Raw genomic sequence first — 16,121 nt, 5'->3', positions numbered from 1 at the left:
CTCACAATTCATCTTGTAACAATTCTGTGAGGCAGGTGCTGTTATCTTCATTTTACAGATGAGAAAACAGCCTCCCAGAGGTTAAGATACTTACTCAAGAATACACGACTAGCAACTGGTGAGTGAGAGCCAGTTCTGTGATTTGCAGTACCCAGTGCAAAATGCTAGAGCCCATTATTCAAAAATTATGCCGTATTTTACAATGGCAACAGCAAAGCATTAAGCTAAACATGGTGCCTCTGTGAACACACTGGTCTCATCCCCATGAAGGTAGCCCCAGCTGAGTTGGGACTCATCCAAAAGCTCAAAGTCTCGACCTCACGTGGCCCTCACATGTCCCACACGCCAGGAAGTGCAGCAGGTGAGGCCTTGCTCCTGAGGACCCCTCTCCTGGCTTTACCCGGCCTTTGCCTGCCCTTCAGCCCTTGCCTTTCCCGTTAGAGCTTCACTTCTTGGTGTGTGATGTAGCCATCTCTGCACCATGAGCCTCATCTCCCATTCCTCCTCTCTGGGAAAGAGTTTTCTGCATCTTTCCTGGTAGTGGTTTTGCCAAAGGAGGGTGGAAAGAGCAGAAAGGCACGTGCTGTGCAGAGCAGAGATAGTGCTGGCTCTGGAAGAAGGACAGGCTTGGGGTGGTAGGAGACTTTTTCAGTACCTTGAGGTACTTTGATTCTCAGCTCTACTCAGTTCAGTGTCTCAACAGGTTAGGTACTGCTCCTTCCTGAGCCTCACGCTCCTTTTCTGTGTAATGGAAGGGCTGGACCCAGAGTCCTTTCCTGTCACCTCAGATATCTGACGGGGCTGACAGTCTCCAGCTTGATTCTTGGCCCTTCTGGATAAGACCCTCTCCCTGGCAGCCTTCTGAGTAGCCCCTGTGTGACCCCTCTGCCCAAGGAGGCTGGGGTTCAGCCTGTATCACAGCCAGAGCCCCAGCAGTTCACTCAGGAGCATCCCAGCCTAGCACCCCCTGCCCCAGCCCTAGAGCTGCCCAGGACAGGGTCTGCACATGCGGCAAGAATGGTGCTGCTGCTCCTTGCTGGGGTGCATGGAGGGGCTGAGGCTTGGCTGCCCCACGGCTGTGTGTCACATGCCCCAAGGCCCATGGTTACTACAACACATGGGAGATGCAGGAAAACAAATGGGGCCATCAGGGAGACACGGGGCAGGAGATCTCCACCTTCACCTTCCGCATGTCGAGTCGTGTCTTGGTATAATTTAATTTGATCCAAAGGTGACACCTCTGAGGAGTGTTTGAACTTTGCTGATCTGTCCCAGCCCAGAGGCCTAAGCAAAGATGTAGAGGAATAAAGGTGGCTGTGAGCAGGCCGAAAACCCAGGCATCTGGGCCCCTGTGCTGGCTGTTTGCTCTATCCTGACTACTTCAGAAAAGCTTGCTTTAGTCTCAGGGGGAAAGGAAACCTTCATACATCTTAAAATTGTTTGGGGTTCAGTTGTTGGAAGAGGCTCAGCAATGAGGCTCCTTGGCTGCTGGGAGCAGCCCCACCTCCTTTACCACCTGACGCCTTGTCCCTGGAAGGGGAAGAAATGGAAGTAGGTTTGCATGTATCTGGTTGGAAGTATCTGTTGGAGGCTCTCAGCCAGCCAGGACACCAAGGGAGGTGTTTCCCAGGAAATAGTTCCCTTATGAAGACCTGGGACATTTGAAGTCAAATTAATTGGTGTGGTTTCTTGACAGCGTCTTGTTCTATCCTCTGTCCTGCCCACCTTCACCCCCGGCTTGCCCTGTACAGCATGCTAGAATGGTGTCATGCCAGGCCCTGAGTGATAGAGGTCCTGAGGCCAGACTAGAAGCATTTGGAGACTGGAGGAAGAATGAGAGGCAGCCAGGGGAGTGGCTGGACCCAAGCATGGCCTCCAAGCAGCGTGCGCAGCTCTTGCTGGTGTTAGGGAGCTGAGCAGCCACCATTACCAGCTGCCAGTGTGACATGCTCACTGTGTGCCAGATGCCACCTGAGGTATTGTCCACTCATCACCTTCTTTAATATCCACCATGACAGCATGAGGCAGATATGATTGCCATCTCTGTTCATTTGGCTGAAAAACGATAGTTATGTACCTGCCAGGTGCCAGGCACAGGGCTGTGTGCTGAGGATGCAGTGGTGAGCAAAAGACCGCACCCTGTCGCTCTTATGGTGCCACATCCAGCTGAGAACCAGAGAGGAACTGGGTTTCTACAAACCATCATGGTAGGGAAGTAGAATGGGCTCTCAGGCTGGGGTCAAGGAGGGCTTGGGAGCAGGGTAGGAGAAGGGCTGGGAGGAGAGCCTGGAGGTCAGGGCTGTGCACTGCCTAGGTGGTGCTGAGGGCCACTCAGGCCTACCTTGCCTTGGCATGGGAGCCTGGGACATGGCCTACATGGGGCCCTTCAGATCTCCCATCCAGGAAGTCCAGATCCTTCCAGGGCCCTGTCTCCTGGGTAAGCCTCTGAGCAGTGAGAACACAGGGGCCCTGTCCCTCCACTGTGGGAGCCACTGACACATCTCAGGATGGGTAAGGTCCCCTGAACCTCCTATATGGCAATCTGCCCATGGCCCGTGGCCTCAGGTTGTTCATTGTCTGTGGTGTCAGAAGAAAACCGGTTCTCAGAAGGAAGCCCCCAAGGCAGCAACAGAAAATGAGCATGTTTGTTCTGTTCTTCCCTGTGTGCCAGGAGACTGGCCTTTTGGGAGCATGGAGAAGGCTCTCAGTAAGAGGCATGGCTGGATTCTGTAGGCAAATGTTTCTCAGCCCTGCAAAGCCTTGAGCCATTAGAACCTGGACTCGTGGGCGTGGCACAAAGAGCAAAAGCAAAGGCAAACATGGTTCACTGAGTGAGTGGAGGGAGGGTGGAAGCCAAGATTGGAGGATCCACCTCTGCCATGCTCCACAGATCACAGGTTCTGTGATCTGGGCTAAATGAGAATAGTCTTGGCAGTAGTGGCTGAGTAGCCAGTGTTTACTGAACCCTAACTGTGTGCCAGGCACTATGCTAGGAGCTTTTTTGCATGTGTTTAATCTTCACAACCCAATTTCTGGGCATTTACTAAGGGGAGACTGAGGCACAGAGGGGTTTCATACCCTGATGTCCCTCCCATAGTGGGAGGTGGAGGAGGTCTGATTTGCAGCCACTGATGCCATCTCTGCTTTTGCCCCAGGATTTGTGGCAGCTGTGGTTATGATAATGTTGATAACATTGGGCCCACCTGGACCTTTGCACAAAACCATCATGCACACAAGTAGCTTCAAACTTTAAGGAGAAGTGGGCTGGGAGCATGTCTCCAAAATTACATTGTCAAAATAATGGGTATAACTTGTGGGTTCCAAGGGTTGGATTCTGTGGCATTGGGCTGCCCCCTCTGGCCTCCCTTGCCTTCAGCTGCTTGGAAGAAGGACTTTGGTGACAGCAGGTGCTGGACAGGATCAACTACTGGGGAAGGGAGGGGAAGCTGATGGAGAGTCACCAGGCAGTGTTTTCTGCCAGGAATCCCTCCAGAAAATGAGAAGGAATGTGGTTTTCTTTCACTTGTTCCTCAGGAACCCTCTAGGCTAAACATAGAAAACTCAGGGACTCATCAGGACAGGGAACTAACAAACATGTAACCTCCTGAGTTACACGCTCATTTTCAAACATGCCCATTTTCCTGAGTTAATCCATTCTGTTGCTGCTAATAAAGACATACCTGAGACTTGGTAATTTATAAAGGAAAGAGATTTAATTGACTCACAGTTCCACATGGCTGGGGAGTCCTCACAATATGGCAGAAGGTGAAGAAGAAGCTAAGTCACATCTTACATGGCAGCAGGCAAGACAGCACGTGCTGGGGAGCTCCCGTTTACAAAACCATCAGACCTCTTGAGACTTATTCACTATCATGAGCCCAGCATGGGAAAGACCCACCGCCATGATTCAATTACCTCCCACCACGTCCCTCCCATGACACATGGGAATTATGGGAGCTATTCACACATGGGAAATATTCAAGATGATATTTGGGTGGAGACACAGCCAAATCATATCACCTCCCATGGCATTGCAGTAAATGCAGAGTTTATTTGACACAAGACTGGCCATGCCACGTGGGAGACATGCAAATCAGTCTCATAGAAGGCTCATAGGTTAGGGCTTTTTCAAAGGTGGTTTGGGGGAAGGAATGGGGATGGCTAGGCAATGGGTGCTTGCTGCTGATTGGTTGGCATGCAATTATAGAAGTGTGGGAAATGGTCCTCCTGTGCACGTTGTTGCTTCTGGATAGGGCCACAGGAGCAGGGTGAGTGGGTCTAGGAGCAGGGCTGGTGAGTTGGTGCCACTGGTGTCAGACATGCAAAAAAACTGAAAAGATACTTCAATGGGCCAATCTTAGGTTTTACAATGCTGATTACTCCTACAGTGATGTCATCAGCAGGAGTAACTGGGGAAGTTTCATATCTTGTGACATCCAAAATAACGACTGGCAATCTTTTATGTCTACTTCTTAGCAGAATTCAGTCTCCTCTCCTCCCTCTAGCCTGTTGCTCTCTCTTACTTTTAGGGAAGGGCTGTTATCATTTAAAGTATAAACCAAATGTCTGGCAAAGTTAGCTCAACCTAAGCCAAGGAATAGTTAAGGCAGCTTGAAGGATAAAGGCAAAATGGGGGTTGGCGAGATCAGATTGTCCCCACTGCCATAACGTTCTCACTGATCTAATTTTCGCGAAGGCAGTTTCACAAGAGAGCAGAGGTGTCTGGGGAAGTGAATCCTCTCCCACTTTTCTTGAGACCACAGCTCTCTTAACCTGTGTTTCATTTTTCCTGTGTTTTCAATCTCTTAATTGAAACCTGGATGTAGAACATATTTCATCTTCTGCCTCATTCTGCTATTAGAAAAGCAGTAGTTCAAGCCTCATGTGTCAGCTTTAGTGTCTGAAGGCAGATGGGCGTGGTGGAGACTGCAGCAAGCTGGGCCCACATCCTGTCCAAGGGCGTGGCCACAGCCCCACCTTACCTGACTGTTCCTGTGTGGCCTTATGTGCCTGGATCCTCTGATTTTTAAGAGAAGGCAGAAAGCTAGATTTTTACGTGAGATATTTTGGTTGGAATAATCATGTAATTCAATTAGAAACATACAGCACACCATGTAGCCCAAGGCAGTGTGAATTGAATAGAATGGGGCTGGGGCTGGCTACAGTCTTGTGGTCTGTGCCCTGGGTCAGGCCCAATCTGTGTGTTGACTATGCTGATGTGGGCATTGCCAGGCAGCCTTGGGCAGGGCTTGTGGGAATGCTCGGGTTTTGTGGTTCTGCCTCAGGATTGCCAGTCCTCATATGTCTTATGAGAGATAGCACTCACATACTGAAGCCAGGTGCTGAGAGACCTCTGGCTGCTTTGCTTTGGGACATATGACAGGTGGACTGGGGGCCACATTGAGGTGAGAGTCCAGCTCAAGTGGTTGGAGGATTGGCAGACGTACATCCAGTGAGCCCTTTCTGATTGTCTGTCCGTGGTGATCCATGGATGAAGATCTACAAGCTACAGAACATTGACAGTAGAGGTAGAAAGCACCCATACATGCAATTACAACCACTGGTAACACATTAATGTTTCTTTTTTTATTCTGTGTTCATAGATTAAAGATTTTAAGAAGCTGTGATCATGCTATATGGACAATTTCATGTCCTGTTTTTAACTCAACATTATGACAGAAACATTAACCATGGTATTAAAATAGCATATAAAATTATTTTAAGTAGATGGGCAATATTTAAAATGGATGTGCACTAGTCCATCAAATACACACACACAGACACGCACACTCTCTGAAAGGGTCTATATAGTATGGTAAGAATTCAGCTTCCGGAATTATACTACCTGCTTCTAATTCTACTTCCACCAAACCCAAGAAAGGCTGGACAACTCACCTAATGTTACTGAGCCTCAGTTTCTTCATTTGCAAAGCAGGCATCATCATAGTAGCTACTTTATAACCAGGATGCAATGAAATGTATCATACATGAAGACCTTAGCACCACGTCTGGCATAAAGAAGATGTGAGACAAATGTCAGCTGTTAGTAAATGTATTATTTAACAACCTTCCTACTGGTGAATATTTAGGTTGTTTATAGTTTTTCCTCTGTTAAAAATGGTGATGTGATCAGCAAATATGTTCATAAAGAGTTCTCTTCATTTAGGTTATTTCCCTAAATGTGTGGGCTCTTTGATTCATGAGTGGGTCAAGGGGTGTGGCCATTTTAAACATTCTTGGTACATATTGTGAAATTGTTATCCAGAAGGGCTTTACCAAATCATATAAGCGGCTGCTTACATTTAAAGGGAATTTCCATTTGACACTGACTACCATTGCACAATAACCGGTAGTTATGCCCCGTGTAAATGCTTCCAAATTAACAGAGGTATTCTCCTGGGGCCTCTGCCACTCGGCAAGCAAGGAGACACCGGCTTGTGTTCAGTTGGATGTGCCTCTGACAGCAAGGCACCTGTGAATAAACCCTTCCTTTTAAAATCACTGCCCTTTGTATGGGCATGAGCCTGAGCTAGAAGTCAGGGCCGTGGCCCTGCCGACCAATAGTCCCTCTGCTGCCTGAACTGTGTCCTTCCTAGGAGTTGATGACTAATGGCACTCACTTCTCCCCCATCTGGGAGTGGTTAGATCTGTGTTTCCATTAAAAGCCTAATTGATGTGCAGATCACAAAGCCCTCAACATAACGGGAGGTCAGAGTTGGGATGATCAGGGGAAGACTGAACATTAACTCTGTGCTCACTATCCTAGCCATTGCACCAGGCCCAACGGGAGGCAAGGGGCTGAGTGTTACACCTGTTTGAATTCACTGTAAATCATTCATTCACAAGCATTCCTGAGCTCCTGCTCTGAGCCAGGCACAGCAGGTAAAGAAGTGTTGGAAGCCCCGGCCTTTGGGGTGCCCATGGTCTGGTGAGGAGCCAGATGTGTGCTTCAATGAGGAAGGCCTCATGAAAGGCTTTGGAACCCCTGACTCTGGCTTGGTGGATCAGGAAGCCTCCAGAAAGGAAGTGGCTGTTGATGGGGTCTTTTAGTTCTGCATAGGATTTAGAGATGGGGACATGGGTTGGGGGAGTGTTTTAATACTGAGGGAATGACAGGGGAAGATTCAGTGGCAGGGAAATTCAGGCATGTGGTGGAATGAGGGAGCCTTTGGTTAGCGCAGACAAGCAATGCAGGGACGGTGGGGGTTTTGGAAGATGAGAAGTAAGTTGGGAAGAGCTTGGATTTCTTTGCAGAGGATGGGTTTAGATTATATTCAGCAGGCAATGAAGCACTTTGGACACCAGAATGATGCAACCAGAGTTGTGTTGGAGAAGACTGGCCTCTGGAAGGGGTAGAAAGTGGTGGGAATTGTAGAAGTAGGTAGATTGATTTGAAGGCTGCAGCCACACACCTAGAGCCTTTGGCTTGGGAACAGAGACAGGTGGCAGATCCAGAGGCACTGGTGCTTTAGAAGCAGCAGGCCGAGCATGAGGCATAAGCAGGAGAGAGGAAAGTGTCAAAAATGACCGAAGACCCCAAAGCCGGATGACAGTGAGACAAGTGGAAGCTCCCACACAGGGAATTAAGTAGCAAATGAAACATCTAAGAAGGTTCTTGGCGTGGAGCAGGTAATCAATCAGCGCTTACCGTTGCTGCTGCTGGAGGGGCAGGCTTGAGTGAGAAGAGGATGAGTTTGGCCTGGGCTGTGTCATGTGAGGTGCCTGTGGGACTACATCTGGAAGCCTCAGGGCTGCAGGCAGAGGCATAAGCGCAATAGGCGTAGAAGTGACAGTTGAGGTTGTGACACTGTGAACACCAAGACAGCTGCAAATAAGGTAGAGGAAGGCAGCAAAGAGAAGACTCAGTGAAGGAATTTGGGAAGGAGCAGAGAGTTGCAATAACACTAGTAACTGCAGTTAAAATTATCGAGCTCATGCCATGTATTGAGCTATACCATGTTAATGCCCATTCCATTATCATCACAGCAACCCTATTAAATAGCCTCACTTATCATCTTTATTTTACAGGTGGGAAAGCCGAGGCTGGATTGCATAGCTATCCCATGGGGGGGCAGGGAATGACCGCCCCCCCAGGCCGTGCAACCCTAACACCCCTAGAAACCGAGTCCTGAGAAATTGGTGTTACTGAAGGAGGAGGAAGGAGAGTGTGGAGGGGAAAAGTGCTGAAGTTGGGGTGATGATGGGGACACAGACAGAGGGCAATGGAGAAGGAAAAGGCATTCTTTTCCAAGTTGGGAGAGGAGAAGAAAGTAAAAATGCAGAGAGATTCTTGAGGGCAAGTGGGAAGAAGTGAGGGCATTGATGTCAGAAGGTCTGGCTCCATCATACTGAAGACAATCCCGATAGAAAGGAATCAGAGTGTGGCCAGGATTCGAGGTGAAGAAGGTCCTAAGTTCTGGACATGCCAACAGGAGACAAGCTGAGCTGGATGGTAGCAGCAGAGAGGGCCAGCTGAGGGGTGGGTCTCAGCAGGTGAGAACACAAAGCCATCTGAGCCCAAGAATCTGCATGGTACAGAATAAGGCAAAAACATTTCTTGTTTCCCTGAATCCTCAGAAATGCCTGGCTGGGAGGTCACCAGCTATACCTCTGAGGCCCTGAGTGCATCCATTTGTCTCTTTAGCAACATGGTTTTGTTGCTACATTGAAGATGTGTGGCAACCAAGGAAAATATTCTTCTCCAGGAGGGTTGACCTTGTGAAGGAGCAGCAGACATTCCAAGACTTTCCCAGTACAGGGCAGGGGTTATTGATATTGAGATCCCTGAAGGTACACACAACCCTTGAAGAAGAAAGCTCATGTAGAAAGGCAGGAACCCTTGGAGCATGAAAAGGGACACAAAAACCTGAAGACATCCCAGGCCTGTATAGCCTGGGCCTTCTCAAGTAAGCCGTGGGTTGCCAATAGCAAGTGAGGGCTGGAGCAATGGCAGCCCAGGAGTGGAGGGAGGAGGTTTGTGGAGAAGCCAAGCATATAGCCATGCAGTTCCAAAGAAGTTTTTGCTCTGAGCAGTTTGACTAGTTTGAGCCCTTTAAACAGTTTGTCCTTTTCAAACAGTTGTCCCACATGGTTACCAAACATTAATGATAGTGAATAATAACAAACCATTGTACAAATTACATACATTGGTGACACATTGTTTCTCTAAAGCAATTGACAACAGCAAGTATTGTCTCGATTTCTGGACTTGACACCAATATTGGTCATTCTTGGCTCTATGTGAGCATGAGTGATCTCCCACAGTCAGCCTGGCTGCAGGCCACAGCTGCCTGAAGCTGGCAGGTCCAGCACTTCCAGAATCCAGAGTCAAATAAGGACAGAGTAATAAAAATAGGAATGAGAACTATTCGCCTTGCGTAAAGGGCATTTGCACGACATGCATTTCAGTGAAGTACATTTGTCAACATTCCCTTTTCATGTTCCTAAAAGCCAGATGAGGTGGACAGGCCACGTATTCTCCCCCTTTCACAGATGATGAAGAAACTGAGGCCCAGTGAGATTGAATCTCTTGCATGGGGTAGTACAGTAAATAGCAACTGAACGGGAATGCAAATTCAGGGCTCTTTCTATGAAAGCATCTGCCTATCTTGGGCCTCTCAGGTCATGAGGAAACTGCTGGACTCTTAGAAACAGGAACTAGGTAGGAGCTTCCCAGCTGGTACTACCCTAGGAAGTGATATGAGAGATTCACCAGCCTGCTCAAGCTCAAGCCCAAACTGAGGATGTTATCGCCAGCCTGTCTGCTGGAAGATGTGCAGCAGTGTTACTGATGCTTCCGTCACATCTAAGCAGTGCTGTAGGTGGAACCCTGATTTCAGAATTTCCTTTAATAGCTAAAAACCTCTGACCCAAGGATCAGTCAGGGCTAGCCTTTTGATGAATGCTGAGGGTGTGAACCTTAGGAGTGCCGAGACCTGCCTAAGTCAGGTACTCCATTGTCCACCGAGTCGATGCTGAGATATGTATGGGACTTGGGCCACAGTGTGTGATTCCTGTCATCAGGAAATTGACTGCCACACTAAGGGCAAAACAGCATGCTCAGAAAACAGCAGCAACGAGCCAAGCCATACTAGGGGGCACAGCCTCCAGCATGGGCTGTGTGCCCCTTTTTCTAAGAGTGCTGTGTTAATATGGAAAATGTGGTCCAACCCATCAAACAGCAGCTGTATTTTTAAGTGTTCATGGATTAAGAAAGCAAATATGGCCAGAAGCTACTATGGATTACTAATATGTTTAAGTAAAATGTTATTGTGTTACCTGCGATAGCAACTACGCATATGAGAAAAATGAGCATATATGTATGTGTGAGATATTGTAGGAGTTCTGTGAGCGCATAATGCTCATAGATTCTGGTGCCTTGAAATGACTTCCTGCCCTCAGTTCCCCTTGAGAGCACACTGGCTGAAGCTTACTGGACACAGAACCCTCATGAAAACCTGCACATCCCTGACTAGTGACTACACAGCAGAGGAGGCTGGGAGCACTTTCCCTTCCAGAGAGTGGCCAGGCTTTGTGCTCCTGAGGGCCAGCCCTGCTCCCCTCAGTGGCCGGCCGTTGTGTTCCTGCTGGCCTTACTGTTTCCAAGGTCATGGCCCACTGAAGACATTGAATAGCATTGACTGAGAAAGGGGAAGTAGTAGAACATCTTTGTGTCTGTGTCTGAGGAAGGCACAGTGACGTCCTGTAGCTGGGTCCCTGGGTTCTGGAAGAGGGGCAGTAGTGGCAACTGGTATCTCCAGTCTGTGTCCAGCCCAGCTCAGCCCTTATGAAGTTGAATGTCCCCTAAGAGGTGGCTGCGTTGGTACCTGTTAGGATTGCCCAAATCTGGACCTACAATCCCCCAAAAAATCAAACTCCCTGCAGAGGCATCTACCTTCTAAGGGACCTCCCAGGCCAAGCAGGAGGCCAGCAGCGAGGCACTAGCACTTCACAGAGAGCTGCGGAGCTAGATAGCCGCAGGCTGTGGGTTTAGTGTGCTGGCCAGAACTGAGCTGGGCAAGGCGGGAGGCCCGGGCCCTCCTCCACTTCTTGGGGCACGGGGTTGCTATTTTCATTGACTTTGAACATCTTGCTAGCCTTGGTTACACAGGTGCAGGGGGTCTGACATGGCCTTAATTGAAGTTGGGAAAACAAAGGAAACCACACGCATCCTGAGGTTTTTTTTTTTTTTTTTCCCATTTATTTATTTTATTGCATTTTAGGTTTTGGGGTACATGTGAAGAACATGCAAAATTGTTGCATAGGTACACACGTGGCAGTGTGATTTGCTGCCTTCCTCCCCATCACCTACATCTGCATCCTGAGTTTTTGAGGTACATAATCCATATCTATCCTAATAAAAGGTAGTATGCCCTTGATCTAAACAGGCGCACAAGACGGTCTCAAATGCAAAGCACTCATGATTAAAAAACATCCAAATTAATGTTTTTATCCTCATTACAGAATAAAAAATTCTACTTAGAGAAATTAGGTACATTTCACTTGAGAAGAAAATATACCTAATGCCAATCATTTCACATACACATGTACACCCTGCAGGTGCAAGGACCGTGCGCTGGGAGCCGGCGGTTCCCTGTGAGTAGATGCTGAGTCCTGATCCAGTACCTCGTAGTCTTCCTCAGGTTCCTTGGACAAAGGACATACAAGTTCACAGATCTCAGTTGTGCATATTTCCAAGATTGGCTTTCTAGTAACTTTCCAAATCAGCTCTTAAGAGTCATCAACATTTGGTTTTCACAAACTAAAATTGGTCCCCGATGTAGTTACCAAGAACTCTGATGCAGCGTTTTCCTGAGGCTGTCTGTCAAGGCTCCAGGCAACCCCAGCTCCACCACCCCCACAAGCTAGAGAGAGCACCTAGCACTGCATGGGCTGCTGGTAGAGATTTCTGCTGTTTTCCAGAAGAAGGCTCTTCTGTTTATTCATCAGCAGGGCTATCTTGCATTGGTCATAGTTTTCCACAGCTCCTACTATTGCTGTTGAATTGAGAATCGATATTACTGTAAGTGCATCATCATGTTAGATTTGTGTGACTTTGGGCCTCACCAATGGAGGTGGTATGATGCATTTTTATCTCAGGTATACTTATGTTTAAAATTACAGTAACTACCTTTGATGACGTTCTGTTCTGTGGACCCAATAGGAATCATCCATCCCGCTATTGCTAGTGCTAGTGCCGATGGACTTGTAAGTTACAACCACTGCCCCAGAGAAAAGTTGCTTCCCGATGAGTGACATCCCATGATATCACAGAGTTCTTGTATCTTGAAAATCAGGAGAGGATGGATAGGTTGTGGAATCTCTTCTCTCCCTAACTGGGCTGTGAACAAAACAGTTTATTTCAAGTATAAGAAGTCACTTCCACTGTAGAGTATGGTGACATAGGTGAATGCAATTGTAAAAACTCTTCAGTCGTGCACTTGAGAGCTTTACCTTTTATTGAATGCAAAGTATAGCTCAATTAAAAAACAAACTGATAAAAACAAGAATAAGAGGCCAGAGGAGGAGAATAGCGTCTCTTGAGAGTGAGAATTAAGAATGGGAAGGAGGTCCAGCCAAGAATGCATGACCACAACGTAATAAGGATATGTCAGACAAACCCCAAATCAGGAAAGCTCTATTAACAAGCAAAGGGGTCGTATACTCTTAAAAAATGTCAGTGTCACAAGAAACAAAGAAAGTTTTCAAAGGGAAAGTGCTGTAAAGGGCATCATGAAGATCAAATGACAATTTGATTATAGATGGTATATTAAAGTATTGTCAGTGCAGCTATATGAAGCTGGTAACTGTGCTACAGCTATGTGACAATATCCCCATTCTTAGGAAATGTGTTTCAACATATTTAGCGGTAAAGACCCATGAATATGTAACTCACCCAGAAATAGTTTAGAAAATAATGTTATGTATGAATGTGTAAATATGCATGTATATGTATACACACACATGCACACAAATTCTCTGTTGTTTACCTTTGGAAGAAAAGAAAAAGGATAGGTTTGGTTCTTGCTTGAGTCTTATTGCCAAAGTCAGTTAAAGGTTTGACAGGTGTTTTTCCAGCAGCTGCACCTCCAGACAAACCCATTGCCATCAGGATGCCCTCTTTCAATCAGTAACTCCTGAAAGCCACATCATACACATAGCTGATTCATGAAAACCTTGACTCCTGGTCAGGCCACTGTTACCTGGAAATGAATGGGGCTCAGGCAAAGTTTAAACACTGGGACAAGTACATCTATTCAGTTAAATTGAACACACACGACTGAGTGAGAAGGGAGGGAATTGAAGAGAGTGGGAGAGAGAATGCACAAACAAGCAAATGAGCAAAAATGTTAGCAATAGATACATCTGAGTAAATGGTATATATGGGCCACATTCTTTATACTATTTTGCCTGTTATGCTTATTTTGCAAATTTGGAATTATATCTAAATAAGAAGTGTTTTCAAAAAAAAAATTGGGAATGAAGAAGATAGAATTCCAAGAGCTTCATGGTATAAACTTGAGTCAGTTTGGAGCTGTGTCAGTATCCTCATGATGGGAGTCACCGTGGTAATTATGCTGCACTAAAAGTCATAAATGGGTAATTCCAAAGCAATAAAAGCTAGATTGCTTATGTGGCAAACCTGGGAGGATGAGAGAGAATTTCCTTATTGCTTATTCTGCAGAGAAAAGGAAAACAGGACAGGATTTTTGTTGACAAGGCCGGTTGAGGGTTTGGTGAGTGTTTTCCCAACATCTGCACTTTCAAACAAGCAGATTGTTATCAAGATCTTCTCTTTCAATCAGTAACTCCTGAAAGCACTATTTACCCATAGTTGATTCATAAAAACCTTGACTCCTGGACCAAGTCAGTGTTACTCAGAGATGAAAGCAGCTCAGGTAAAGTTTATACATTGGGACAATGACATATATTCTGCCTAATGGCAAAATTTCTCCAGTAGCACCATGGGTTTGGAAGAGGAAGTGGTGCCTAGTGATCTCTCAGTGTGCTTTCAAAGGCCATCATGTTTGATCTTGCCCCTCAAGGTGGCCACCACCCAAGCTCACTTCCTAAGGGATCCACTGTGGAAGAAGCTGGCTCCATCTCCTGCCCACACTAAAGTTGGTCTAATGCAGATAGCAGGAATTTACTCCCTTCCCCACTCACAGATGGAAAATACAGCTTGACTTTGTTCAAGCACACCTTCCAGGCACACAGAAATCTCCCCCTCTACCTCACCTGCTTCTGGGATGAGTTAAAGTACAGATTGCACTTCATTCTCCAATCTCTAGACTGTGGAGTCACGAAGCTGAATGCTCCTAACTCTTCCTCTGATAAAGATAGACTGTTTGCGGGGACTTGGATGTTGACCTAAATAATGAAAGCTGTCTGCCTGTTTGCCAGCATGTGTAAAGCCAAACTGGAACACTGTACAGGGAATTAAACTCAGGTGGCAAAATAGGCTTATGGTCATAGACACACTTCATTCTATTCTTTCCTGGTCATGTCATGTTATGTTACTTCCTGGAGAAGGGAAAGTCAAGAACAAGAGCTTACTTTATCTGCACTGAGTCTGCAAGGTCTGTCTGGCCATGAGTCAAAGCCTCAGAGCAGAGAAGGATCCATAGCAGAGAAGACAAGCATCAGAGAGGGAGATGGGTGGCAAATGAGAGAGATGCAGAGTCTCTGCTGGAGACATAAATAACCCCTGATCTGCTAGCATAGACCCCTGAGGTTGGACAGGAAGACAGCAGCCCTGGGTCCCAGGAATTTGAGGGACCAAGAGTCCCGGTGCTGCCCTACAACTGTTTAGGGCACAGCCTGGACAGGGCTGGAGTGAGTCAGTGAGAATATACCCAACCCTCCAGCCTGTGGGTCCTGCCACCAATTCACATCAGCAACCTTGGTCTCAGTTGGTAACTTATTGAGCCCCTCAACGTTCAAAGCACCGTGCTGAACACTGCACATGTGTTACTTTGCACTCAGGACAACCTATCCCTCTTTTAACGATAAGGAAATGGGCTGAAAATGCTGACCTGCCAAGGTAGATTTTGAATTATTTCCAAATAATTTTAATAAAATTATAAATATTAAATTATAGATTTTGAATTTTGTACATAATTTATAAATTATTTTTAATAAGTGGTAAAGCTAGGATTTGCAGCCAGGACAGTCTGGCTCCAAATCTCATATACATTTTTGCCCCACCACACTGTGCATAAATAAGTGTTTACAGACACACACACACACACACACACACACACACACACACACACACACAGAGCATGTTGGATTTTCTAGCTTCAAAAAAGAATTTGGTGTGCGTGTCATAACTGATTCTTGGCATTCTGTAGTCACATCTGCTTAGAAAGAAGTAGTGATGTTGACCTAAAGTAACTGGGGCTCTATCACGTGGCTGAGATTGTCCCCAGTCTGGTTGTGTGTGTTGGAAGAGGCTCTTCTTGAGAACTCAGTATCCTGGTTTCAGCTGCCAAGGTCAGAAGATTTGGTGAAAGCCAATGGGCTACATGAGAGGGAACTGTCAGAGGGCTGGGCTGGCCCCAGTGCCAGGGAATGTCCAGTCTCTTACCCCTTGCCATCTTCTCTCCCCTGTCTTTGCAGCCAACCTCAGTTTGAAGTCCAGGGCGGCGGCTCTTGGGGAGCAGCTAGTGTACCAGGGGCCCGTGCACTGCATTGCAACCATCGTGAGGAATGAGGGCCTGGCGGGGCTGTACCGGGGGGCCAGTGCCATGCTGCTGAGGGACGTCCCGGGCTATTGCCTCTACTTCATCCCCTACGTGTTCCTGAGTGAGTGGATCACACCCGAGGCTTGTGCAGGCCCCAGCCCCTGTGCCGTGTGGCTGGCAGGTGGTGTAGCAGGTAAGGGCAGCAGCCGCTGGAGCCACACCCCTGTGCTGGCCACTGCAGTGAGACAGCTGGGGAGCTGGCCATGCCCTTTTCAGCCCAGGGGGAGGGCAGGACACAACCAGGGACTCACCCAACAGTTCTTTGCTAGGCACCTACTCTTCCCAGGCCTTCTCCCACCTCACTCTCCTCCCCTCCCCATGTAGCTATGAGAATGGCAGTTCCCATTTGAGCTCGTTTGACTTTCAGGCAACAGA

The 16,121-nt window shown here is 47.3% G+C and overlaps 1 protein-coding gene across 10 annotated transcripts in view; it reads left to right on the top strand.

Moving 5' to 3' along the window:
* SLC25A48 (solute carrier family 25 member 48) overlaps positions 1 to 16,121 on the top strand; it is a 47,884-nt gene that overhangs the window by 19,970 nt on the left and 11,793 nt on the right. For all 10 annotated transcript variants that reach the window (XR_004259338.1, XR_004259236.1, XM_032246328.1 and 7 more), the window contains one exon: positions 15,622 to 15,879. Coding sequence is in view for 8 of the 10 variants with exons in the window: in XM_032246328.1 (XP_032102219.1) it covers positions 15,622 to 15,879 (258 nt within the window). In the remaining 2 variants the exon portion in view is untranslated. The remainder of the gene's footprint in view (positions 1 to 15,621; positions 15,880 to 16,121) is intronic.

Source organism: Sapajus apella, unplaced genomic scaffold (assembly GCF_009761245.1).
Source record: "Sapajus apella isolate SASKATOON/1434 unplaced genomic scaffold, GSC_monkey_1.0 scaffold1, whole genome shotgun sequence".
Taxonomy (NCBI): domain Eukaryota; kingdom Metazoa; phylum Chordata; class Mammalia; order Primates; family Cebidae; genus Sapajus; species Sapajus apella.
Note: the sequence above shows the minus strand (reverse complement) of the source record. Positions and strands in the feature narration are given on the sequence as shown.